We start from the raw sequence: 27,285 nt of genomic DNA on the forward strand, positions 1-27,285 counted from the left end.
ATTCGGACCCTCTTGCATGATGGCTGATATGTAATTATGTTGTTTTCTTGCCATTTCTCATGCATTAGGGCTTAAACACTCGGACACTTATTCGGACCCTCTTGCATGGTGGTAGATATGTAATTATGGTGTTTACATGCTATTTCTCATTGATTAGGGCTTAAACACTCGGACACTTATTCGGACCCTCTTCCGTGATGGCAGATATGCAATTATGATTTTTACTTGCCATTTCTCATGCATTAGGGTTTAAACACTCGGACACTTATTTGGACCCTCTTGCATGATGGCAGATATGTAATTATGTTGTTTACTTTCCATTTCTCATGCATTAGGGCTTAAACACTCGTACACCTATTCGGACCCTCTTGCATGATGGCTGATATGTAATTACGGTGTTTGTTTGCCATTTCTCATGGATTAGGGTTTAAACACTCGGACACTTATTCCGACCCTCTAGCATAATGGCAGATATGTAATTATGGTGTTTACTAGCCATTTCTCGTGCATTAGGGTTTAAACACTCGGACACTTATTCCGACCCTCTTGCATGATGGCAGATATGTAATTATGTTGTTTACTAGCCATTTCTCATGCATTAGGGGTTTAAACACTCGGACACTTATTCGGACCCTCTTGCATGATGGCAGATATGTAATTATGGTTTCTACTTGCCATTTCTCATGCATTAGGGTTTAAACACTCGGACACTTATTGGAACCCTCTTGCATGATGGGAGATATGTAATTATGTTGTTTACTAGCCATTTCTCATGCATTAGGGTTTAAAGACACGGACATTTATTCGCACCCTCTTGCATGATGGCAAATATGTAATTATGGTGTTTATTTGCCATTTCTCTTGCATTAGGGTTTAAACACTCAGACACTTATTCGGACTCTCTTGCTTGATGGCAGATATGTAAGTATGATGTTTACTTGCCATTTCTGATGCGTTAGGGAATAAACACTCAGACACTTATTCGGACCCTCTTGCATGATGGCAGATACGTAATTATGGTATTTATTTTCCATTTCTCATGCATTAGGGTTTAAACACTCGGACACTTATTCGGGCCCTCTTGCATGACGGCATATATGTAAGTATGGTGTTTACTTGCCATTTCTCATGCATTAGGGTTTAAACACTCGGACACTTATTCCGACCCTCTAGCATGATGGAAAATATGTAATTATGGTTGTTACTTGCCATTTCCCATGCATTAGGGTTTAAACACTCGGACACTTATTTGGACCCTCTTGCATGATGGCAGATATGTAATTATGTTGTTTGCTTGCGATTTCTCATGCATTAGGGCATAAACACTCGGACACTTATTCGAACCCTCTTGCATGATGGTAGATATGTAATTATGGTGTTTATTTTAAATTTCTCATGCATTAGGGTTTAAACAGTCAGACACTTTTTCGGACCCTCTTGCAAGATGGCAGATATGTAATTATGGTGTTCATTTGCCATTTCTCATGCATTAGGTATTAAATACTCGGACAGTTATTCGGACCCTCTTGCATGATGGCAGATATGTAATATGGTGTTTACTTGCCATTTCTCATGCATTAGTGCTTAAACACTAGGACACTTATTCGGACCCACTTGCATGATGACAGATATGTAATTATGGTGTTTATTTGCCATTTCTCAAGCATTAGGGTTTGAATACTCGGACACTTATTTGGACCCTCTTGCATTATGGCAGATATGTATGTATGTTGTTTACTTGCCATTTCTCATGCATTAGAGCTTAAACACTCGGACACTCATTCGGACCCTCCTGCATGATGGCAGATATGTAATTGTGGTGTTTACTTGCCATTTCTCATGCATTAGGGTTTAAACACTCGGACACTTATTCCGACCCTCTAGCATGATGCCAGATATGTAATTATGGTGTTTACTTGCCATTTCCCATGCATTTGGGTTTAAACACTCGGACACTTATTTGGACCGTCTTGCGTGGTGGCAGATATGTAATTATGTTGTTTGCTTGCCATTTCTCATGCATTAGGGCTTAACCACTCCGACACTTATTCAGATCCACTTGCATGATGGCAGATATGTAATTAGGTTGTTTGCTTGCCATTTCTCATGCATTAGGGCTTAAACACTCGGACACTTATTCGGACCCACTTGCATGGTGGCAGATATGTAATTATGGTGTTTACTTGCCATTTCTCATGCATTAGGGCTTAAACACTCGGACACTTATTTGGACCCTCTTGCGTGTTGGCAGATATGCAATTATGGTTTTTACTTGCCATTTCTCATGCATTAGGGTTTAAACACGCGGACACTTATTTGGACCCTCTTGCATGACGGCAGATATGTAATTATGTTGTTTACTTTCCATTTCTCATGCATTAGGGCTTAAACACTCGTACACTTATTCGGACCTTCTTGCCTGATGGCAGATATGTAATTACGGTGTTTGTTTGCCATTTCTCATGGATTAGGGTTTAAACACTCGGACACTTATTCCGACCCTCTATCATAACGGCAGATATGTTATTATCGTGTTTACAAGCCATTTCTCATGCATTAGGGTTTAAACACTCGGACACTTATTCCGACTCTCTTGCATGATGGCAGATATGTAATTATGTTGTTTACTAGCCATTTCTCATGCATTAGGGTCTAAACACTCGGACACTTATTTGGACCCCCTTGCACGGTGGCATATATGTAATTATGGTGTGTACTTGCCATTTCTCATGCATTAGGGTCTAAACACTCGGACACTTATTTGGACCCTCTTGCACGGTGGCAGATATGTAATTATGGTGTGTACTTGCCATTTCTCATGCATTAGGGTTTAAACACTCGGACACTTATTCAGACCCTCTTGCTTGGTGGCAGATATGTAAATATGATGTTTACTTGACATTTCTCACGCATTAGGGCCTACACACTCGGACACATATTCGGACCCTCTTGCATGATGGCAGATATGTAATTGTGGTGTTTATTTGCCATTTCTCATGCATTAGGGTCTAAACACTCGGACACTTACTTGGACCCTCTTGCACGGTGGCAGATATGTATTTATGGTGTGTACTTGCCATTTCTCATGCATTAGGGTTTAAACACTCGGACACTTATTCCGACCCTCTAGCAAGATGGCAGATATGTAATTGTGGTGTTTACTTTCCATTTCCCATGCATTAGGGTTTAAACACTCGGACACTTATTTGGACCATCTTGCGTGATGGCAGATATGAAATTATGTTGTTTGCTTGCCATTTCTCATGCATTAGGGCTTAACCACTCGGACACTTATTCGGACCCTCTTGCATGATGGCTGATATGTAATTATGTTGTTTGCTTGCCATTTCTCATGCATTAGGGCTTAAACACTCAGACACTTATTCGGACCCTCTTGCATGGTGGTAGATATGTAATTATGGTGTTTACATGCTATTTCTCATTGATTAGGGCTTAAACACTCGGACACTTATTCGGACCCTCTTGCGTGATGGCAGATATGCAATTATGATTTTTACTTGCCATTTCTCATGCATTAGGGTTTAAACACTCGGACACTTATTTGGACCCTCTTGCATGATGGCAGATATGTAATTATGTTGTTTACTTTCCGTTTCTCATGCATTAGGGCTTAAACACTCGTACACCTATTCGGACCCTCTTGCATGATGGTTGATATGTAATTACGGTGTTTGTTTGCCATTTCTCATGGATTAGGGTTTAAACACCCGGACACTTATTCCGACCCTCTAGCATAATGGCAGATATGTAATTATGGTGTTTACTAGCCATTTCTCATGCATTAGGGTTTAAACACTCGGACACTTATTCCGACCCTCTTGCATGATGGCAGATATGTAATTATGTTGTTTACTAGCCATTTCTCATGCATTAGGGGTTTAAACACTCGGACACTTATTCGGACCCTCTTGCATGATGGCAAATATGTAATTATGGTGTTTATATGCCATTTCTCATGCATTGGGTTTAAACACTCGGACACTTATTCAGACCCTGTTGCTTGGTGGCAGATATGTAAATATGATGTTTACTTGCCATTTCTCATGCATTAGGGCCTAAACACTCGGACAGTTATTTGGACCCTCTTGCATGATGGCAGATATGTAATTGTGGTGTTTATTTGCCATTTCTCATGCGTTAGGGTCTAAACACTCGGACACTTATTCGGACCCTCTTTCACGGTGGCATATATGTAATTATGGTGTGTACTTGCCATTTCTCATGCATTAGGGTTTAAACTATCGGACACTTATTCCGACCCTCTAGCATGATGGCAGATATGTAATTGTGGTGTTTACTTGCCATTTCCCATGCATTAGGGTTTAAACACTCGGACACTTATTTGGACCCTCTTGCATGATGGCAGATATGTAATTACGTTGTTTGCTTGCCATTTTCATGCATTAGGGCTTAAACACTCGGACACTTATTCGAACCCTCTTGCATGGTGGTATATATGTAATTATGGTGTTTATTTGCCGTTTCTCATGCATTAGGGATTAAATACTCGGACACTTATTCGGACCCTCTTGCACGATGGCAGATATGTAATTCTGGTGTTTACTTGCCATTTCACATGCATTAGGGCTTAAACACTCGGACACTTATTCGGACCCACTTGCATGATGGCAGATGTGTAATTATGGTGTTTATTTGCCATTTCTCAGGCATTAGGGTTTGAATACTCGGACACTTATTTGGACCCTCTTGCATTATGGCACATATGTAATTATGTTGTTTGCTTGCCATTTCTCATGCATTAGGGCTTAAACACTCGAAAACTCATTCGGACCCTCTAACATGATGGCAGATATGTAATTATGGTGTTTACTTGCCATTTCTCGTGTATTAGGGCTTGACCACTCGGACACTTATTTGGACCCTCTTGCATGATGGAAGATATGTAATTATGTTATTTGCTTGCCATTTCTCGTGCATTAGGGCTTATCCACTCGGACACGTATTTGGACCCTCTTGTATGATGACAGATATGTAATTATGGTGTTTACTTGCCATTTCTCATGCATTAGGGCTTAAACACTCGGACACTTATTCGGACCCTCTTGCATGCTGGCAGATATGTAATTATGGTATTTACTTGCCATTTCTCATGCAATAGGGCTTAAACACTCGGACACTTGTTCGGACTCTCTTGCATGATGGCAGATATGTAATTATGGTGTTTACTTGCCATTTCTCATGCATTAGGGTTTAAACACTCGGACACTTATTTGGACCCTCTTGCATTATAGCAGATATGTAATTATGTTGTTTGCTTGCCATTTCTCATGCATTAGGGCTTAAACACTCGGACACTTATTCGGACCCTCTTGCGTGACGGCAGATATGTAATTATGGTTTTTACTTGCCATTTCCCATGCATTAGGGTTTAAACACTCGGACACTTATTTGGACCCTCTTGCCTGATGGCAGATATGTAATTATTTTGTTTACTTGCCATTTCTCATGCATTAGGGCTTAAACACTCGGACACTCATTCGGACTCTCTTGCATGATGGCTGATATGCAATTATGGTGTTTATTTGCCATTTCCCATCCATTAGGGTTTAAGCACTCGGACGCTTATTCCGACCCCCTTGCATGATGGCAGATATGTAATTATGGTGTTTGCTTGCCATTTCTCATGCATTAGGGCTTAAAAACTCGGACACTCATTCGGACCCTCTTGCATGATGGCAGATATGTAATTATGGTGCTTATTTGCCATTTCTCATGCATTTGGGTTTAAACACTCGGACACTTATTCGGACCCTCTTGCGTGATGGCAGATATGTAATTATGGATTTTATTTGCCATTTCTCATGCATTAGTGTTTAAACACTCGGACACTTATTTGGACCCTCTTGCATGATGGCAGATATGTAATTATGTTGTTTACTTGCCATTTCTCATGCATTAGGGCTTAAACACCCGTACACTTATACGGACCCTCTTGCATGATGGCAGATATGTAATTACGGTGTTTATTCGCCATTTCTCATGCATTAGGGCTTAAACACTCGGACACTCATTCGGACCCTCTTGCAAGATGGCAGATATGTAATTATGGTGTTTATTAGCCATTTCTTATGCATTAGGGTTTAAACACTCGAACACTTATTCGGACCCTCTTGCGTGATGGCAGATATGTAATTATGGTTTTTACTTGCCATTTCTCGTGGATTAGAGTTTAAACACTCGGACACTTATTCCGACCATCTAGCATGATGGCAAATATGTAATTATGGTGTTTACTTGCCATTTTCCATGCATTAGGGCTTGACCACTCGGACACTTATTTGGACACTCTTGCATGATGACAGATAAGTAATTATGTTGTTTGCTTGCCATTTCTCGTGCATTAGGGCTTAAACACTCGGACAGTTATTCGGACCCTCTTGTATGATGGCAGATATGTAATTAAGGTGTTTACTTGCCATTTCTCATGCATTAGGGTTTAAACACTCAGACACATATTTGGACCCTCTTGCATGATGGCAGATATGTAATTATGTTGTTTGCTTGCCATTTCTCATGCATTAGGGCTTAAACACTCGGACACTTATTCGGACCCTCTTGCATGCTGGCAGATATGTAATTATGGTGTTTACTTACCATTTCTCATGCATTAGGGTTTAAACACTCAGACACATATTTGGACCCTCTTGCGTGATGGCAGATATGCAATTATGGTGTTTACTTACCATTTCTCATGCATTAGGGCTTAAACACTCGGACACTAATTCGGACCCTCTTGCATGATGGCAGATATGTAATTATGGTGTTTACTTGCCATTTCCCATGCATTAGGGTTTAAACACTCAGACACATATTTGGACCCTCTTGCATGATGGCAGATATGCGATTATGTTGTTTGCTTGCCATTTCTCATGCATTAGGGCTTAAACACTCGGACACTTATTCGGACCCTCTTGCATGCTGGCAGATATGTAATTATGGTGTTTACTTACCATTTCTCATGCATTAGGGTTTAAACACTCAGACACATATTTGGACCCTCTTGCGTGATGGCAGATATGCAATTATGGTGTTTACTTACCATTTCTCATGCATTAGGGCTTAAACACTCGGACACTAATTCGGACCCTCTTGCATGATGGCAGATATGTAATTATGGTGTTTACTTGCCATTTCCCATGCATTAGGGTTTAAACACTCAGACACATATTTGGACCCTCTTGCATGATGGCAGATATGCGATTATGTTGTTTGCTTGCCATTTCTCATGCATTAGGGCTTAAACACTCGGACACTTATTCGGACCTTCTTGCATGCTGGCAGATATGTAATTATGGTGTTTACATGCCATTTCTCATGCATTAGGGCTTAAACACTCAGACACTTGTTCAGACCCTCTTGCATGATGGCAGATATGTAATTATGGTGTTTACTTGCCATTTCTCATGCATTAGGGTTTAAACACTCGGACACTTATTTGGACCCTCTTGCATTATAGCAGATATGTAATTATGTTGTTTGCTTGCCATTTCTCATGCATAAGGGCTTAAACACTCGGACACTTATTCGAACCCTCTTGCGTGATGGCAGATATGTAATTATGGTTTTTACTTGCCATTTCTCATGCATTAGTGTTTACACACTCGGACACTTATTTGGGCCCTCTTGCATGATGGCAGATATGTAATTGTGTTCTTTACTTGCCATTTCTCACGCATTAGGGCTTAAACACTCGGACACTCATTCAGACCCTCTTACATGATGGCATATTTGTAATTATGGTGTATATTTGCCATTTCTCATGCATTAGGGTTTAAACACTCGGACACTTATTTTGACCCCCTTGCATGATGGCAGATATGTAATTATGGTGTTTGCTTGCCATTTCTCATCCATTAGGGCTTAAACATTCGAACACTCATTCGGCCCCTCTTGCATGATGGCAGATATGTAATTATGGTGTTTATTTGCCATTTCTCATGCATTAGGGTTTAAACACTCGGACACTTATTCGGACCCTCTTGCGTGAGGGCAGATATGTAATTATGGTTTTTACTTGCCATTTCCCATGCATTAGGGTTTGAAGATTCGGACACTTATTTGGACCCTCTTGCATGATGGCAGATATGTAATTATGTTGTTTACTTGCCATTTCTCATGCATTAGGGCTTAAACACTCGTACACTTATTCGGACCCTCTTGCATGATGGCAGATATGTAATTACGGTGTTTATTTGTCATTTCTCATGCATTAGGGTTTAAACACTCGGACATTTATTCGGACCCTCTTGCATGATGGCAGATATGTAATTATGGTGTTTATTTGCCATTTCCCATGCATTACGGTTTAAACACTCGGACACTTATTCGGACCCTCTTGCATGATGGCAGATATATAATTATGGTGGTTACTTGCCATTTCCCATGCATTCGGGCTTAAACACTCGTACACTTATTCGGACCCTCTTGCATGATGGCAGATATGTAAATATGGTGTTTATTGGTCTTTTCCCATGCATTACGGTTCAAACACTCGGACACTTATTCGGACCCTCTTCATGATGGCAGATATGTAATTGTGTTGTTTACTTGCCATTTCTCATGCATTAGGGCTTAAACACTCGGACACTCATTCGGACCCTCTTGCATGATGGCAGATTTGTAATTATGGTGTATATTTGCCATTTCTCATGCATTAGGGTTTAAACACTCGGACACTTATTCCGACCATCTAGCATGATGGCAGATATGTAATTATGGTGTTTACCTGCCATTTTCCATGCATTAGGGCTGGACCACTCGGACACTTATTTGGAACCTCTTGCATGATGGCAGATATGTAATTATGTTGTTTGCATGCCATTTCTCGTGCATTAGGGCTTAAACATTCGGACAGTTATTCGGACCCTCTTGCATGATGGCAGATATTTAATTATGTTGTTTGCTTGCCATTTCTCCTCCATTAGGGCTTAAACACTCGGACACTTATTCGGACCCTCTTGCATGCTGGCAGATATGTAATTATGGTGTTTACTTGCCATTTCTCATGCATTAGGGCTTAAACACTCGGACACTTGTTCGGACCCTCGTGCATGATGGCAGATATGTAATTATGGTGTTTACTTGCCATTTCTCATGCATTAGGGCTTAAACGCTCGGACACTTATTCGGACCCTCTTGCATGCTGGCAGATATGTAATTATGGTGTTTACTTGCCATTTCTCATGCATTAGGGCTCAAACACGCGGACACTTGTTCGGACCCTCTTGCATGAAGGCAGATATGTAATTATGGTGTTTACTTGCCATTTCTCATGCATTAGGGTTTAAACACTCGGACACTTATTTGGACCATCTTGCATTATAGCAGATATGTAATTATGTTGTTCGCTTGCCATTTCTCATGCATTAGGGCTTAAACACTCGGACACTTATTCGGACCCTCTTGCGTGATGGCCGATATGTAATTATGGTTTTTACTTGCCGTTTCTCATGCATTAGGGTTTAAACACTCGGACACTTATTTGGACCCTCTTGCATGATGGGAGATATGTAATTGTGTTGTTTACTTGCCATTTCTCATGCATTAGGGCGTAAACACTCGGACACTCATTCGGACCCTCTTGCATGATGGCAGATTTGTAATTATGGTGTATATTTGCCATTTCTCATGCATTATGGTTTAAACACTCGGACACTTATTCCGACCCCCTTGCATGATGGCAGATATGTAATTATGGTGTTTGCTTGCCATTTCTCATCCATTAGGGCTTAAACACTCTGGCACTCATTCGGACCCTCTTGCATGATGGCAGATATGTAATTATGGTGTTTATTTGCCATTTCTCATTCATTAGTGTTTAAACACTCGGACACTTATTCGGACCCTCTTGCGTGATGGCAGATATGTAATTATGGTTTTTACTTGCCATTTCTCATGCATTAGGGTTCAAACAATCGGACACTTATTTGGACCCTCTTGCCTGATGGCAGATATGTAATTATGTTGTTTTACTTGCCATTTCTCATGCATTAGGGCTTAAACACTCGTACACTTATTCGGACCCTCTTGCATGATGGCAGATATGTAATTACGGTGTTTATTTGCCATTTCTCATGCATTAAGGTTTAAACACTCGGACATTTATTCGGACCCTCTTGCATGATGGCAGATATGTAATTATGGTGTTTATTTGCCATTTCCCATGCATTACAGTTTAAACACTCGGACACTTATTCGGACCCTCTTGCATGATGGGAGATATGTAATTATGGGGGTTACTTGCCATTTCCCATGCATTAGGGCTTAAACACTCGTACACTTATTCGGACGCTCTTGCATGATGGCAGATATGTAATTACGGTGTTTATTTGCCATTTCATGCATTAGGGTTTAAACACTCAGACATTTATTCGGACCCTCTTGCATGATGGCAGATATGTAAATGTGGTGTTTATTGGCCATTTCCCATGCATTACGGTTTAAACACTCGGACACTTATTCGGACCCTCTTCATGATGGCAGATATGTAGTTATGGTGTTTACCTGCCATTTCCCATGCATTATGGCTTAAACACTCGGACACTTATTTGGACCCTCTTGCATGATGGCAGATATGTAATTATGTTGTTTACTTGTCATTTCTCATGCATTAAGGCATAAACACTTGGACACTTATTCAGACACTTATTCGGACACTTATTCCGACCCTCCAGCATGATGGCAGATATGCAATTATGGTGTTTACTTACCATTTCTCATGCAGTAGGGCTTAAACACTCGGACACTTACACTACAAGAAATTGCATTTTTCGCAACGCAACAAAATATGTTGCTAAAAGGAAAAATTCGTTGGCAAAGAGTTTTGCCGACACACAAAGCTACGTTGGCAACCCGTAGGCAAAAGTGAGTTGGCAAAAGTTTTTGCCGACGAAATTATCATTGCGTTGGTAAAAGTTATACCTTTAGCGACGAACATAGTCGTCGCTAAAAGCCTCCATCCATCGTCGGTAATTTACCTTGCGTTGGTAAAAGTCATTCAAATATGATGATTGTGTGGCACTTTTCGCGACACAAATTTGCATGGGCAAAAAATATACTTTTAGCAACAACATATGCATCGGCAAAAGTAAACTTTTGGCGACACATTTACGTCGGTAAATGTTGCCATTTGCCGACGATTTGTTTGTCGCTAAAGCTTTACTTTTGGCAACGACAAATTAGCATTGGCAAAAAATACACTTCTACCAACACAATATGAGTTGGGAAAAGTAACTTTTAGCGACACATTTACGTCGGTAAATGTTGCCATTTGCCAACGATTTGGTTGTCGATAAAGCTTTAGTTTTGGCAACGACAAATTGGCATTGGCAAAAAATACACTTTTAGCAACACAATATGAGTAGGCAAAAATAAACTTTTGGCTACACATTTACCGACAAGTTATTTGTCGAGAAAGCTTTACTTTTTTAACAACGACAAATTTACAACGGCAAAAATAATTCAAACTCATTTATAATTTTTTAAAAGATTTACAGCTTTACAAGAGGCATCCCTCAGGCACCACTATAACAAACTAATAACATTGATATGAAATCACACAAAATACCCCCTCCATACCCTTCCATCCAAAACACCAGCAGTTGCCCGAAATTACACCTAATGACAACCCCCATTAATGAAAACCTGATCTATTACAGATTGGACAAAAAGTCCTACACCCTTCCAAACATCAACAACACCGCAGCACCTCATCGTAACAATCACCATCACAGCAGCATCACCACAGCATCTCAGCAACAACAGCAACATCACAGCAGCACCAGAAGAATAGCAGATTAGTATAGCAGATCAGCAAACTGATGCAACACAGATCATCACCAGTTCAGAAAACCATTTCAACTCAACAACCCAAACAAAATCATATAACCAAATCAGAATTGACGCAGCAATTAACCTTATTTACCAGAACAGTCAGAAAACAAATCAAACAAAACCAGCAACAAAACTATACAAAATGCTCAGAAATCAGTTTACCATGTTTGTCATCCATCAATTGTTCAAACAGCCCTCAAAACTATACAATTCTTAGTAACTTTTAAGCCATCAGGTTAACAGAAGTCAAGTAAAAATTCAAACTAATTCACTGGCTGTCATGTTTACACTAGGAGAGTAAGTTATATAAAAACACTCAATTCAAGTACACCACAATGTTTACCAAGCTAACCTTATACCAATGCACTGGAAACAGTAAAAGTAACTAAGCATTGGGATTGTCCATACACCACAATGTTCACTGATGGCTCTCTTCATTGCTTTAGAATGTGACCAGGTTTTCAAAGTAGTCAGTCAATCCAGTGTTACATATGAGTGACAAGCAGCAGCAGCAGATTCCACTTTTGACTGACCAATATATGCTTCAGTATGGATAATCTGCAGTATAGTAATACAAGTTAGCTGATGAAGAATTACAAATTTGATTCTCTCCCTAGAAGCACTTATAGCAATATCATCATCATCATCTCCATCAAAGAAGATTTACAAATATCAGAATACAATTGAGAGTCCTACCTGCCTGTGCAGATTGTTAAGCTGAACTACATCATGATCAACAATACCTAAGCGACCTAGAAAGGTTTAAAAACAACAAAATAGTTAATTTCCGAAACAAAAAGTCCTAATGTAAGATTATATATTATGATTCCATTGAAGCACCCATCCATTTAGAGTGATGTTCAAACCACTTTTGATTATTACAAAGCAAGCTTTTTTTCTTTTTTTCTTTTGGTCTGGTACAGATGAAGACAAGCTATCAACAACAAATCTCTATCAAGATCAAGACAGAAAACGTCTGAATCGGTCATAACAATAGACATTTGATTCCTAACAACAACCAAAAATGCAAAGACTTATTGGGATCGCACAAAATATGCATCAATCAAATACCAAAAGAAAAGTCATGTAAATATAATATAATTGTCATTTGTGAATTCTCAATACAGATTTGTGTCGTAAACAATAAGTGGAGGAGAAGAAATTTGATGGTGAAGGAAATGGAGAAGGTATAAAGCTTGTTGAAAAACAAGAATGCTGCACCTTTTTGAGTTGAGAATCATGATCTGATCCCTGGTTTTTCTATTTGTCAGTGAGGAGATGGCCAAAGAAACATCAGACAACATCTTCTGAATTGTATCAGAAAGTACTGCTGCAACACTAAAGGAGCAACTGCCTGGACTTGATGTTGCAAGGACAGAGTTTCGTTATTTGTCAACTCCGTCAACCACTGATTCAGGTGTTGTTTTCTGCGCAAAGCCATTAGTTTTTTTTTTTTAACCAAATTTTAATTCCACTTTTTGTTTCCAATATTTACATGGTATCAAAGCCATATCACTACTAAGAAGCAGCCTATCAGTTCTTGTATTCCTGTCAAGTAAAAAAAATCTCCTATGGTTTCCTAGTGCTGTCTTGTGAATTTTCTAGTCTCCAATGGTTCAATAGCTACATGTTGAATATTGTTATAATTTAGCAATAAAAAGAGACAAAATGCTATATATTAGCAATGTTGCTCCAATGATGACTTTGCTCCCTCCATTTATTCTCCCATTTCAACTATCATTTCAAAATAACAAGTACATGCTACTTAATCAAACTTTATTAACTTAATTTAGAGTTACATACTGCAAAATAAAATAACATAAGACATAATCATGGAAGAGGAAGAACATAATAATCTGAGTTGCTTGATCATGCCAAAATTTTTGTGCCTGATCGTTCATTTAAAGGTATCTCAAGTCAGCTCTTGTGAAATGGATCCTATGCTCTAACCATGATCACTTAAAATTGAAAGCATTTAGTGATACAAATTGGGTTGGTTCAATCGATGATAGACAAAATGCAAACATATGTGTGTATAAGAAGAGAACATGTGCCTACTGTTGGTGTCTCTCATTAGCCTTTTCCTGTATTTCTCTCTCTTCTCTCTCTCTCTCTCTCTCTCTCTCTCTCTCTCTCTCTCTCTCTCTTCTTGTCTTCATCTTTTACCCTAAATTTAATTGTCACCAATTTTATATGAAAATTTGTCTCAACAACACAATTCAAATTGTTATAAAATCTAAACATGACAAAGAAATTGGTAAGATTGTGAAGAAAGCCCACCTTCCAGCACCAAGTGCCCCCTCAAAAACATAAAGTTTCTCACTCATAGCTGTTTGAAAAACACAATAGTTTGTCTTAGAGATGAAATAGAAAATTTAAAAGTAGTGATCAAAAAACTGAATCCTCATGCAAGTGTTGCAGAGTAGTGACATAAGTAGATTGTACCAGAGAGAATAGGGCGTGCCCTTGTAATGGCATCCAACTGTCCTGATGAAATAATCTGCGTATTATAGAAATATCAGCTTCAGCCAGTTATAAAATAGCAAAACCAAAGCAAAATGATCCTCTACTTATGTGAGGAAGAAATAGGATATGAGATATATAATCTTACCATTATTTTGCCATTCAAAACCTCTGGCATTGACACAGATTCCAGTGAACACTGCTTCCATATAAAGAATACATCTAATTAAACATACTGACATATGCATAGCTCAGCTCCCATTCCTAATGCAATATTGAACCTGCTGCCATGTCATGATCCTTGCTCCATTTAGCAGCAACTAAAAGTGATAACTCAGAGCCCACCCAGCAACAGGGCAGCCTTCTTATAAGCCCAGAGAACTCGAGGCCAATCCACGGCAATAGACAACAATATCACCAACCTCAAGGCCACACTCCAAAACAGCATGTCAATTTAGTTTCAGTTAGGTAAAACAACATGTAAATCCAAATCTGTTAGAAGAAAAATTACAAACAGCATGTCAATTTAATGTCAAGGGATGATCCCCATTGATGAGGCTTACCTCCTTCTGCAGCTTAATTGACAAAATCTCTGATTTTGCCCCAAGCTCAGAGAATACCTTTCCAAGAGCATCTCCTTCACAAGTGCCAAGAAGTTTGACTGCCTTCCCAAAATCTGACAGGGATTGCCCCAATTCTGTGGAAACACAATAAAAAATTAGGAATGAATTTTATTTGATTTTATTCAAATATTAGAACAAACAAAGAAGAAAGCGGAATAAATGAAGATAATCCACAAAATATGATTTAAAGTAAGTTTGAAAAACTGGCACACCACAGAACCAAAAAAAATAAAGTCCTTAAATACCTCTGTGTCTCTTTACTAGGCGATATGCATGCTTCTGAGCTTCAGCTAAGTGATCTTCAAGCTCAAAGATATAATGTTTCAGTTTCTCATATTCAGGATTCGATTCTTCAACTGGTTTTTCCTTTCCAAGTACAACAGCACTTACTTTAGATTGTACATCCCGTCAAAAATCATAGAGAAGTCATATGGCAGATCATTCATCTTTTCAAATGGACATCATTCCCATTTCAGTGCCCCTTGCAATCCCAATTGGGAGCCAATGCAGTCACTTCACAGAGAAAAGATGACTGACTCAGATAACTGATGAGCTCTCTAATAGCAGAATTGTGCCCTTCGATTTATAAGATTGGTGCAAGGACTGGGGGACACTTTTTTTAAAGTGAACAAAATTCTTAATCAGTTCAATTTGACATATTAATAATAGGACTCTTGAACTATTGAGTGAGAAAGGTAATTTCAAGATCCACAGCATAGTTAGACTCTTCATCCCATGTACTATATCGCTATTCCACATATCACTGCTCAGTATCATGTACATAGCATATCAAACACATAACTAAGCATCTTCTGGGGGAAAATAAAAAACATCATGACCACTAACAGAGTTGGTCTGTTTATGGAAACCTTATTGATTGCAGGTTCATCGCTTCCCAGTCCCAACAAATTGTACAGCAGGGCAGAAAGAGAATGTCCAAAATTCTCCAATGTTTTGTGAAATCATTTTAACATTAGATTATGGAATATTATTATTGGCCCACTAATCATTCGAACATTAGATCATCGAATAGTAGTTATTCACACACTCTATCATCATTCAATAACAAGGATGTGTTTACTTTTTAACCTCAAGTTACCTTGAAGATTTGCATCAAATCAGCTGGCTTCTTCTTTAAAATACTAGTCTCTTGAGATCTGTCCCTTTCCATTGTCTGCAAAATAAGGCAAGAAAATGACATCAGATTGATGACAGTGAAGAAAATGACATACTGACACTGCTTCCATATCAAGAAGACTAAGAAACTGCAGCTTAGGGAGTGATGTAAGAGGATCAATCTCAACCAAATTCGTTAGTTGATTGTTAGTGAGAACCAAAGTATGCAACTTGGGCAAGAACTCTGCAAATCCACAAAACAGAACATATTTGAATGATTGTAATTGCATAAGCATGTCACCTGCTTTGAGTGTATGAGAATTTTGTCAAACTCCCTCTTCTCAGCAAACGCAGTAACAACTTTTGGAGTCACTCTTGCTTTAATGTAAATTTTCAGTGCAAGGTCATTATCCATTGTCTGCAATAGAAACAGGATTCATTACATCAGAAATTCCAATAGAACAGATCTGATAAATAATATAGAACAAGCAACTTTGGGAAATTATTTTCAATTCAGGTAAATTTTTGTAAGTATAGTTTAAACAATGAGTAAATTTGAAACAGAAAGATTAAAAATAAAGGATTACAGAAACGTTTTGTATAAGAACTATAGCACAATAAACATCATGGGTGTCCTCGAATCCTCCAAATCAAACCTTCACAAGATCTCCAAGCTCCTCGCTACATTCAAGTTTGTCCTCTGCCAACCAATTCTCCAAAAGATTCTTTTTGTTCTGATTTACAAAAAGACGAGATAGTTCCAATGACTCAAAAGCATTGAGCTTTCCCCTAGTTAAAAGAGTTCCAAAGTACTGCAGCAAAGGAGGTGTTTGCCCAGCTTGCACTGGAACACTCTGCAAAGCATAAAGAGTAAATGAGGGCCTTGACATTTACACCTTATGAAGACAAATGGTTAGGGCTGATATCATGTTAATAAAACCTGAAATTTAGCAACAGTGTCAGAAGTGCGCAGAATTCCCTGCGGTGACTCTGCAGCAAGTTCCGCAGCCTCCTTATACTTCCTCCTCCCAACCAACCCATCAATTCCCAGAACACCACTATCAGAGCATCTTTGACATGCTGTCGTAGGAGGTGGAGTTGGAAATAGGCACCGATAACATGGACCTCCATTGTAATTGTAAACTGTAAGCTACACAAATGATTTAAGGATGCAGTTGCAGTAAGAATTTGAACAATATAAAACAAGAAATTCCACAAAGCTAACTTTGAAAAGGACATGCAGCATATTTTGACTTTTTTGTGTGCTTTTACCTGAAGGTCTCATTACAACTTCTAAATCACATATTACCACCTGCAGTTTCAGGTCCTTAGAAATAAAACCAACCCCAAGTTTAACCAATGACTGCCATAAGCTGACTCTGATTTCACCAACAGATACAGATTCAACAGCACCATGTGAATTGTCAAAGTCATAATAACGTGAACAAACATAATCCTATAGATGCACTCTGTCATCAGATAAAATATTCCATTGACTCTTTTCTTATACAAGTATGATGTTTAATAAAACTCAAGCAAAAGCCAAATAGTTATATCTCCAACTAATTATATCCTTTTAAAACCAAAATTGCTTTCAGCCTTGGTAAAGGGAACCTTTATAAATAAAAAATCAAAAACCAAGAATAATATGAAAGGAAAAAACAAAAAATAGGTTGACATAGATGGAAAGCTTGTACAATAAAAATTATAAAATAAAAACTCACTGCTACCAACAAGAACAGAGGTATCAAAATATTCTCAGTCATCGTTCATACCATTTTAAAAGCCATCCAAAGAGAATCATTGCCAAGACATAAACTCAACTCAACAAGCCTTTGTCCCAATTACTTGGGGCGGGCTGCATGGATCCATTTCCTCCAGTTGATTCCCAAATTAATTACAGAGACATGATAGCCAAAAAATGAATAAAGAATACAGCTTCAAAAGTGTTATGATGAGAAAGAATTCACAGAGAACAGTTAGACAGTCATTTTTTATTGGATGTATGATTTTCCAATATAAGCACAATGAAAATCATGGCCTATAATTCTTCCTAAAATATTAGAGAGACATGATAGCCAAAAAATGCAATAATAATGTGAAGACCACATAAATCTTCCTAAAATATGCACCATGAAATTTCCTAAAGATTAGCCCCATATTAGTAGAATGTAATATGTATCCATCAAGAAATTAATATCAACGTGATCTCAGAGCAGGATTTTATCGAAGCATCAAAGTGCGTCCACCATTAAAAAAAGAAAGCAGAAGAATGTTTGTGAGTGCATGTCGTACTTGTAATCCATTATTCTGACAACTGGTGGAGCGCTAAGAAAATCAAAAAATGGTGAAGGAGATCCTCAGCCATGGAAGTAAAAAATGCTCAGCATCTTAACAGAGATGTAACCAAATTAATATCAAATGCATTTCAATATCCCAAATTTTATTCAAATATCCAACAAAACTAAACATAAGAATCCTAAAATGCGTCTAACTATATCCAACAATCCAAAACATAATAATTCCCAAAAGTATATAAACATTCAACAGAAAAACCTATAAAACGAAACAAAGAAAAATTAAATGAATGCCAACGTGCAAAACGATATATATCACTACTGAACCACGAACATCCATCACCAACCTGTGAACAAAAGGATAAAAACATGAGTATTTTATTAATGCATTAACTTCAACAATAATATACAAATATAGTTAAAATTAATCAAAAAATTGTTGTGAAGCTTTCATATATATCAAGCTATTGTATACAAAGGTTGTAATGCTAGGATTGTAATACAAAGTTTATAAAATTTTATATTGTTGACACATGTTAGGATTGGTTAAATAAAGTAAATCAATTTAATGAGGTGTCAAATTTACCTCTATTTCAACCAAGAGAAGTTTCATCCTCCCTTACACCCGATGCATCCTCACCAGTATTGTTGCTTGGAACTAACCCCGGAATGTTTGCTAGATCTATCCCATTTTTTGCTGCCAACATTTGAATGATAGTTTGCATTGTACTCATGCTTTGAGCCTGGTCAACTAACTGCTTTCCTTGGTCAGCTAATTGTTGTCGCTGGTCAACTAACTGCTGTTGAAGAACAATCACCTCGGAGTTAGGAGCCTCAAAATGTGTAGAAGATGAAGTACTGTCCTCGCGGATCCCGTATCCCTTCAAGAAGACCGACCTCTTCCCAAGTACTTCTCTAGAAATCTGCTCCTCAGACAATGGATGTGTGACACTAGGTTGAGATTGCTCAGCGATCTTTGAAACCATAGTGGCCTATGAATGAAACATAAATAAGCTTAAAACATAATATCAAAATGCAAACATTTATTATTGAAATTGAAATAGTTATGGTTACATGATGTTCCTCAGCTGTGTTATTTATCCACACTCCCCCATGTCGGTGACGTTTGTGGGTGTCCTCGAATAGTTTCGTAATAGTCGGTTTGCTTCCTTGTACCTTTCATTTCATTAGATTTTCTAGTCAATCAAAAAATTATATATTTATAATTTAGTACGTTCAAATTTGTAAATCTACACTTACAATGATAGATGCTCGCGATGCAAATGATCTCGAGCCACTCGTATGATTATACTTCACACAACCTCTCGCTTTCATCGCATTCTCTGACTTTACCTACAAATTAAAAAAAAAATATTAGGTATTAATATACAGGAAGATGTTACTTTAGTAAATATTTTTATAAATACCTTCCAATCATCAGTTTCCCACAAATTGTCAATCATCCATTCCCAATCATCCTTTGTACAAGGATATAGTATCTGACTTTTGAGGTCAGATACATTGTTTTCTTTAAGGGATTTGTAGTGTGTGTGTAATCTACTTTTCCATTCACTGTACAAAGTTTGGCACTTATGATCAATAATACATCTCACATCCACATCATTATTGTAGTCCCCAAAGTCAAAAGTTTGCTGCAATTGGAAATAATAAAATTCAATATATTTTATATATCATTGCGATTAACATAAATAACATGTTAAATATATAACACATATATTTCAAATTACCCCAACTCTTGTAACAATGGACTCTCTTAACCCAAAGGCAATTTCTAGCCATCCATCATTTCGAACTGGAGCATGAACTCGAATTTGTTGACCAAGAGCAGCTGCTAGCGGTGTGGCGTATTCCCCTTCTATTGCTTTGGTCAAACGGTTAAGTGTAACGGGTATTCGATCACCATGTTCCTTTCTAATCTTCTCAACATTCTTTCCTCGGGTCGGTCCTCGTACACGTTTCTTGCCCAAAACTGGAATTGATGCTATTATGACCAAAATTTTATTCAATTTAGTCGACATAAAACATGAATGCACTAAATAAATATTGAGACAAGAAATTATCATTTCATTTAAGTGGTCATTTATTTCTCACCTCCACTGTTAGTCACAATACATGGACTTGAAAGGTGGTTAGGTTGAGTGGCGGAGGTAGGGAGCTGATCGGGCCTAGTATGTAAGGCGGGAAGATGGATAGGTTGGGTCGAGACCTCAGGTGTGCTCTCTGAATGATTAACTTGTGCAGTTACAGGTCGTCTCGGAAGAGTAAGTGTATCTTCATCAACAGTAGTTCTCTTTTCCCTAGGTATTTGTGAAGCTATTAGGCGAGCTGCACACCTATTTGTTTTCCTACCGGGACCCATATGAATATCCTGACATAATATAAAAAAGAATTGTTAGTACAGTTTCAATAATTTAAGGTTGCTTAATAAAAAATAAATTTGAAATAACTAAACATACCACAAGTAATATAACAAGTGAAAAAAATAGAGAAATTACTTTTTAAACACACATTTATTACCTTAATCACTTGAGAATCAAAAGGCTCGCCATTATCACTTGAAGAACTCAGTCCTTCATCATCATCAAGTGGTTGATAGTCCTCGTCATTATCAGTTTCGCCCACCTTTCTCTTTCCCACCCTACAACTTTCACTATTGTCCTTTTCAATAGAACCAAACATTGAATTCTTGAGGGACTTTATCCCTAGAGCATCAAATCTGATTTTATTTTTCTGGATTGTTTTTTTCCTATCCTTCTCATATTTCGTCATCTTCTGGACTAAGCCGCCGGGCTTAAGAAATGATTTACCGTTTCTGGACATCTTTGTAACTGTACATATGGCATATAATTAAATGAAATGAAATAGAGAAACAATGCTATGAAATTTGAAAAACAATGCCATGCAATGTAAACCAAGCAATTTATTATTAAATTATAACACTTGTCCATATAATTAAAAATTAAACACTACATATCATAATCTATATCAAGATCTATATCAAACACTACATATCATAATCTATATCAAGATCTATATCAGGATCTACATCAACATCAGGTTGTCTATGCAGTTCATCATCTTCATCATCATTATACTCTATGATTGTGTCGTCCTCGTCATCATTGTGAACTAAATTCTCTGCCATTAGTTGATCATTGAAAATGATCTCAGGATCCATATCACCCCTGCTGTATTGAACATCATTATCTTCGATCACTACCCCAACACCATCAGTGGTTTCATCCTGTTGAAAAGCATCATTAGAGACATCATCCCGCTCTGGTATATCCCATACTCCCCGATGCTTAACACGTTCAACGACTCTCCAACTTTTGCCTTTGCTGGTATCATTGACATAGAATACTTGTCTTACTTGACTAGGTAGAACAAATTGGTCATCTTTATACCAAAGTCTTGTAACATCAATACTTGTGACATGTTCATCGGAGTATATTCTATTCTTGTGACCGGTGTCATACCATTCACATTGGAACAAAACCACTGTACCCCCATGCAAGTATTTCAATTCCCATATTTTGCACAAGTAGCCGTAAAAATTAATTTGGTTCCCATTATGGTCCCCTTCTACGACCAACCCACTATTTTGGCAGGTACGACGATTTTCACGGTTTCTAGTATGGAATCGAATTCCATTGTAGATGCACCCAGAATAAAAGTCAATTACCGATCCAGGCCCATTTGCTAATGACCACAATTCGTCAGTTGCTTCAGGTGACCCTTTCGTTCGCAAATCATTCATCTACATAAAACACCATATGACAAGTGTACTAAGTTAATGTGAATTGAAAGTTTCAACAATTGTATTCAGTTATTTTCTTTAGTATATCTTACACGATTTTTGAACCATTTTGGAAATTCTTCCCGTTGTACCCGACTTATGTCACGTCCTTGTACATTATGTAAAATATTCTTCTGCTCCCTACCCAAGGAAATGTGATATACGTAATTAACTTTGAGAGTTCGAAACAAAATGGAACGATTATGCATAAACGTAATTAAACTTAAATACATACTCAATATATGGCTCCACCTCAGAGCTATTGTACAACACAAACCAGTGAGCCATTTCTCGTTCATTTTGCGAAGGGTCAAGAGCCCTTGTGATAGGTGAGAATAGACGAGCATTTTGGGTAAAGACCTCCATCCCGGGACCACGTTCACCACCATCATCATTTCGTTCAGGTTTATCAATCCCTTTTAAGTACATTGAACAAAAAGTAAGACACTCTTTGACAATGTAAGCCTCAGCGATAGAACCTTCTGGACGTGCTCTATTACTGACATACCCTTTCAAAGTCCCGAGAAACCTTCAACAAAAATTGACAATGAAAATTATGCTTCTTGATGCAAGAAAATTACTTCTTAAACATTAGTCTTTTATGGGTGGATTTTTGTACAATAGTTTAGTTATAACAAATTAATAAATAGCCATATGTTCATAATGATTACCTTTCAATCGGGTACATCCATCGATATTGCACCGGTCCAGCAAACATGGCCTCACGGGGCAAGTGAACAGCCAAATGGACCATCACATCAAAGAAAGCTGGAGGAAAAATTTTCTCCAACTTGCAAAGTATGAGCACAATTCGTTCTTCCATTTTTTCCAAATCAGTCTGCCTTAATGTTTTTGAGCACAATTCTTGGAAGAAGTTGCCCAACTCAAATAGTGTTGTACAGATCTCCTTGTTCACAAAACCACGCATGCCAATTGGTAGAAGTCGCTGAAGCAGGACATGACAATCATGGCTTTTCATGCCTGATAATCTTCCATTTTTAGAAGTCACACATCTTGAGATGTTTGCTGCATAGCCATCTGGATAACTAATCGACTTCAAGAATTCACAAAAACCATCTATTTGTCGAGAATCCAATGTGTAGGCTGCCCGAGGCTTTACAACGGATCCGTTATCTTTCCTCTGTAGATGCAATTCTTGCCTTATGCCCATTTCTTGCAAATCATCACGTGCTTTGTACGTGTCCTTGTTTTTCCCATCTATGGCCAACATCGTCCCGTAAAAGTTTTCACAAATATTCTTCTCAATGTGCATGACATCAAGATTGTGTCGGAGGTTTAATTTCTTCCAATACGGTAGCTCCCACATTATGCTTTTCTTTGTCCAATTCAATTCTTCAGACTCTCGTGGTCTTTTCTTGTTGGTAGGATCCTTTCCAAACTTGACTTCCCGCAATTGATCCAATTGAGCCATTACTTTTTCCACCGGTAAATCCAAGGATTTCTTTCTAAGCTCAGTTAAACCATCAAACTTCTTGTCTTTCCTCCAAAGGTGGTTATCAGGCAAGTAAGCTCGATGACCCACCCACCCAATCTTACTGATCAACCCGCATGACAATGGATTATCATTACAAGGAGGGCAAGACAAATAACCTTTAGTTCTCCATCCGGATAAGTCACCATATGCAGGGAAGTCATTTATGGTCCACATTACAGCTGCATGCATCCGGAAGGTCTGTTCAGTGGAGGCATCGTAAGTCATCACGCCATTCTCCCATAACTCCTTCAACTCATCAATCAATGGCCTTAGGTAGACATCAATATCAGTCCCTGGTTGATTAGGTCCAGGAATAAGTAAGGACATGATGAAAAATGGGGCCTTCATACATCTCCAAGGTGGGAGGTTATAGGGCATGAGTATGACAGGCCACATGCTATAGGAAGTGCTCATGTTCCCAAAAGGGTTGAACCCATCGGTGGCTAGGCCCAACCTAACATTGCGAGTCTCCTGGGCAAACTCTGGATAATGCAAATCAAATTCCTTCCACTCTTTACAATCAGCCGGATGCCTCCCTACACCATCATCCACACGCTTATCACTATGCCATCTCATGTCTTTTGCCGTCTTCCTAGACATGTACAATCTTCTCAACCTAGGTGTCAATGGGAAGTAACGCAATATCTTGTGAGGGATCTTCTTACCCTTGCTATCATTTACTCTGTACCTAGATGCTTGACATGTGGGACATTTTTCCAAGTGAGCATTCTCCTTCCAGAATAGTACACAATCATGTTTACATGCATCGATGAGCTCGTACCCCAAGCCCAAGTCACGTAGCAACTTCTTGCACTCGTAAATTGACCCTGGCACCACGTGGCCTTCTGGTAAGAATCGCCTTTGTATCTCCAAAACCTTGTCAAAAGACTTATTACTCCACCTATTTTCTACCTTCACATGTAGCATCTGAATAACGAATGATAACAAAGTATCTGAGTTTTTGCAACCTGGGTACAAGCAACATTGGGAAGCATCTAGCAATTTATCAAAATGTCGTACATCCTCTCTTTCTAGAGTATCACCCTCCATAAAATTCCCCCTCTGATAGTCCTCTATCAGTTCATCATATTCATCTTCATCCTCATCATTCTCACCATTGCTTTCATCAAGGTTATTGTGTTCTGGAAGTTCACCGTGTTCTAACCAAGTGGTGTATGATACTATCATCCCACTTATGAGCAAATGAGCCTTCACACTATCATACTCCTGCTTATAAAAGTTACAACAATTGATGCATGGGCACTTAATCTCTCTAGCCTCACCCAAATGAGCCTTTGCAAATTCAATAAATGAGTTCACCCCATCTACATATGGCTGACTGAATCTATCAGAAATTAACATCCAACTCCTGTCCATGTCTGATCATAAGATAGTAGTTAATATCAACAGGACACAACCTTTTATTTTTTATTTTTTATTTTTTATTTATTTATTCTTTAAACATGAAGACAAAGTAGTTAATATAAGTGTAGAGTGACACATCATCGTCAATAAAGGTGCATCTACCTATAGGCTTTTTTAATTTTGTATCAAGGTTTCGACCAACAAATCCTTTAAAGTTCTATTATATTGCATATATTATGTATTAAGTTAAGTGTTTTTTACATTTATCAACAAAAAAACAAGAAAATATATATTTTTTTAATGTCTATTAAATGGTAAAAGGCAGTTGGCATGGCAATGTACCATTCCAATTCATTCCAATATCTTTCTTAAAGGACATTACCTAATGGGCTCCTACAAATTAAGGGCATAGGGAAGGACTAAGGGTGGCTACAGGCCTAACCTCTGTAATATTTGTGGGAAGGGACTACATTTATAATTCCAACCCATATTTTCATACACGGGAACTCAAGCATTTACCACTACACCAATCAATACCCCCTCTTTGATGAAACTTCTATGTTTATCTAAAAGGGATTTTCAGCTCTCCTAAAAAGCCCTACCACAAATTACATCGAGCCACTGCCTCTAAATTTTCTATTAATGAACCAATTTAAAAGTCGGGAACCAAAGTGACACAAACCTCAAACTATAGGGAGCGTTAGTATAATTCGCCCAAGATAAAAAGATCAAAAATAAAAAGTGCACTTTTGTAGTACACCCAAACACTCTCTTAGCTTAAAAAACCATCTAAAACCCAACTTAAAAAACTAAACTATTTAAACTTTTTTTGAGCTGAAAAGGAAAATAAGCTGAAAACAAAATAAGTGGAACCAAACACCCTACAATTTTAGGTACAACTACTAACGCATGTGTTTTCAAAATTTAAACAAAATAAGTTGCAAATAAGTGGAAACCAAACAGCCTTTTTATATACAACTACTAAAGCATGTGTTCTCAAATTTTAAATTAAGTTGGTTGCAAATTTTAACTACTAAAGCATGTGCTTTCAATTACTACATTGTATTTATGCTTTTATATTCACATTCAAACACGTAAAAAATCAGAAGTTGGCCCTTAAGCTTTATGGTATAATATCTTACTGCATCCTCTATTTCTAACATTACATTGTCTCCAGAGTGTTCTTATACTGGATGCAATAGACCATTTCCTTTGTGAGACAGAATTTCAACTCCTGAATAGGTGCTTCAGTGAGCAAGGCTACATGAAAGAGAATCCCAGTAAGCTTCAGCATGGAAGTGGGTTAGTTAAGGTATGACAAATAAGCCACCTCTATGCCCTGGGGGCAAGGATGAAATGTCAACACTCATAGTAGGGGCACTAACAGGCTCAGAATTGGTGACTTGTATTGGGTTTAAGATGGAACAGATTTTAAAGCCTCTCTTATTCATATGCACCAGTAGAAGTGTTCTTATTTTATTACCTTACATAAATAGTCACTGTGGGTTCTTATTAATATTTGAAGTAAGAGGCCCACTGAGAAGATGAATAAATTCCTGGTGAATGGGCACAGGCATCCTCTCATACAGAGGCAAATCCATGTTCTAACCTAAACGTTTGATGTGGATTCAGGTTAGGTGTTCATTAAAATTTCATATCCTTTTAGTTTTGCATTTCAAAATGATATTGTACTGAACAACCCGTAAAGGCCCCATCTTCCCCAACTCAAGCATGGAATTTGTTTGGAAAAAGCATCCTTCAGAGAACCCCAAAATCAAAATAATAGAAGAAGTGAAAATAGACAAACATAGATTCATTTAAGAAATTGATAGAGAGAAGCAGGGGCATTGAGATACAAATCAAAAGGTAACAAACCTGTAATGGGAGACTGAAGCACCGATCTCGCACGGCAGCAGCAAACGGCACAAACCCTACGATCAAGAGTGAAATCGTGATGGAGAGAACTACGAATTATGAGATAAGGATTGAACGAGTGAAATCATGGTGATTGATTTGGGGAGATTTGATGAGGGAAAAAAAAAAAGGAGGGAATTTTAAGAGGGAAGTGTCACCGATCCCAGATCTTTACCTGCTCTACCCCAAAAAAATAAATAAAATAATATAAAATAAATTATTCAAAATAATTTTTAGATTTGTTTTTTTTTTTAAAAAATTAAAAATAATTTCAGAGCAATAAAAATCAAAATTATATTTTTAAAATTTTAAAAAGTA

At 37.9% G+C, this 27,285-nt stretch overlaps 2 protein-coding genes and 1 long non-coding RNA gene across 5 annotated transcripts; all 3 read right to left on the bottom strand.

The window, feature by feature from the left end:
* Positions 1 to 11,482: 11,482 nt before the first annotated feature.
* LOC114315954 (uncharacterized) lies at positions 11,483 to 15,856 on the bottom strand. Of its 3 annotated transcripts, none has more exons than XR_014359645.1 (9): positions 15,206 to 15,856; positions 14,901 to 15,034; positions 14,486 to 14,771; positions 14,320 to 14,374; positions 14,155 to 14,203; positions 13,096 to 13,301; positions 12,571 to 12,626; positions 12,283 to 12,432; positions 11,483 to 11,858 (listed from the first exon to the last, which is right to left on the bottom strand). It is a non-coding gene; the product is annotated as an uncharacterized LOC114315954 (long non-coding RNA). The 3 variants fall into 3 exon arrangements; XR_014359644.1 differs by having other exon boundaries at positions 12,227 to 12,432; XR_014359646.1 differs by lacking the exon at positions 13,096 to 13,301 and having other exon boundaries at positions 12,227 to 12,432.
* A 3,110-nt stretch (positions 15,857 to 18,966) lies between these two features.
* On the bottom strand, positions 18,967 to 21,251 carry LOC145818244 (uncharacterized). The gene is made up of 7 exons (XM_082912885.1): positions 20,912 to 21,251; positions 20,486 to 20,762; positions 20,122 to 20,375; positions 19,801 to 20,025; positions 19,634 to 19,726; positions 19,448 to 19,549; positions 18,967 to 19,365 (listed from the first exon to the last, which is right to left on the bottom strand). Exons 1-7 carry the CDS (start codon positions 21,212 to 21,214, stop codon positions 18,967 to 18,969), a joined length of 1,653 nt encoding a protein of 550 aa, XP_082769011.1. The 5' UTR covers positions 21,215 to 21,251.
* A 1,609-nt stretch (positions 21,252 to 22,860) lies between these two features.
* Positions 22,861 to 25,065, bottom strand: LOC145818245 (uncharacterized). Its single transcript, XM_082912886.1, has one exon. It carries the CDS (start codon positions 25,063 to 25,065, stop codon positions 22,861 to 22,863), a length of 2,205 nt encoding a protein of 734 aa, XP_082769012.1.
* Positions 25,066 to 27,285: the final 2,220 nt, after the last annotated feature.

This window comes from Camellia sinensis, unplaced genomic scaffold (genome assembly GCF_055761805.1).
Source record: "Camellia sinensis isolate YWXY unplaced genomic scaffold, ASM5576180v1 Unanchor6, whole genome shotgun sequence".
In the NCBI taxonomy this organism is placed as follows: domain Eukaryota; kingdom Viridiplantae; phylum Streptophyta; class Magnoliopsida; order Ericales; family Theaceae; genus Camellia; species Camellia sinensis.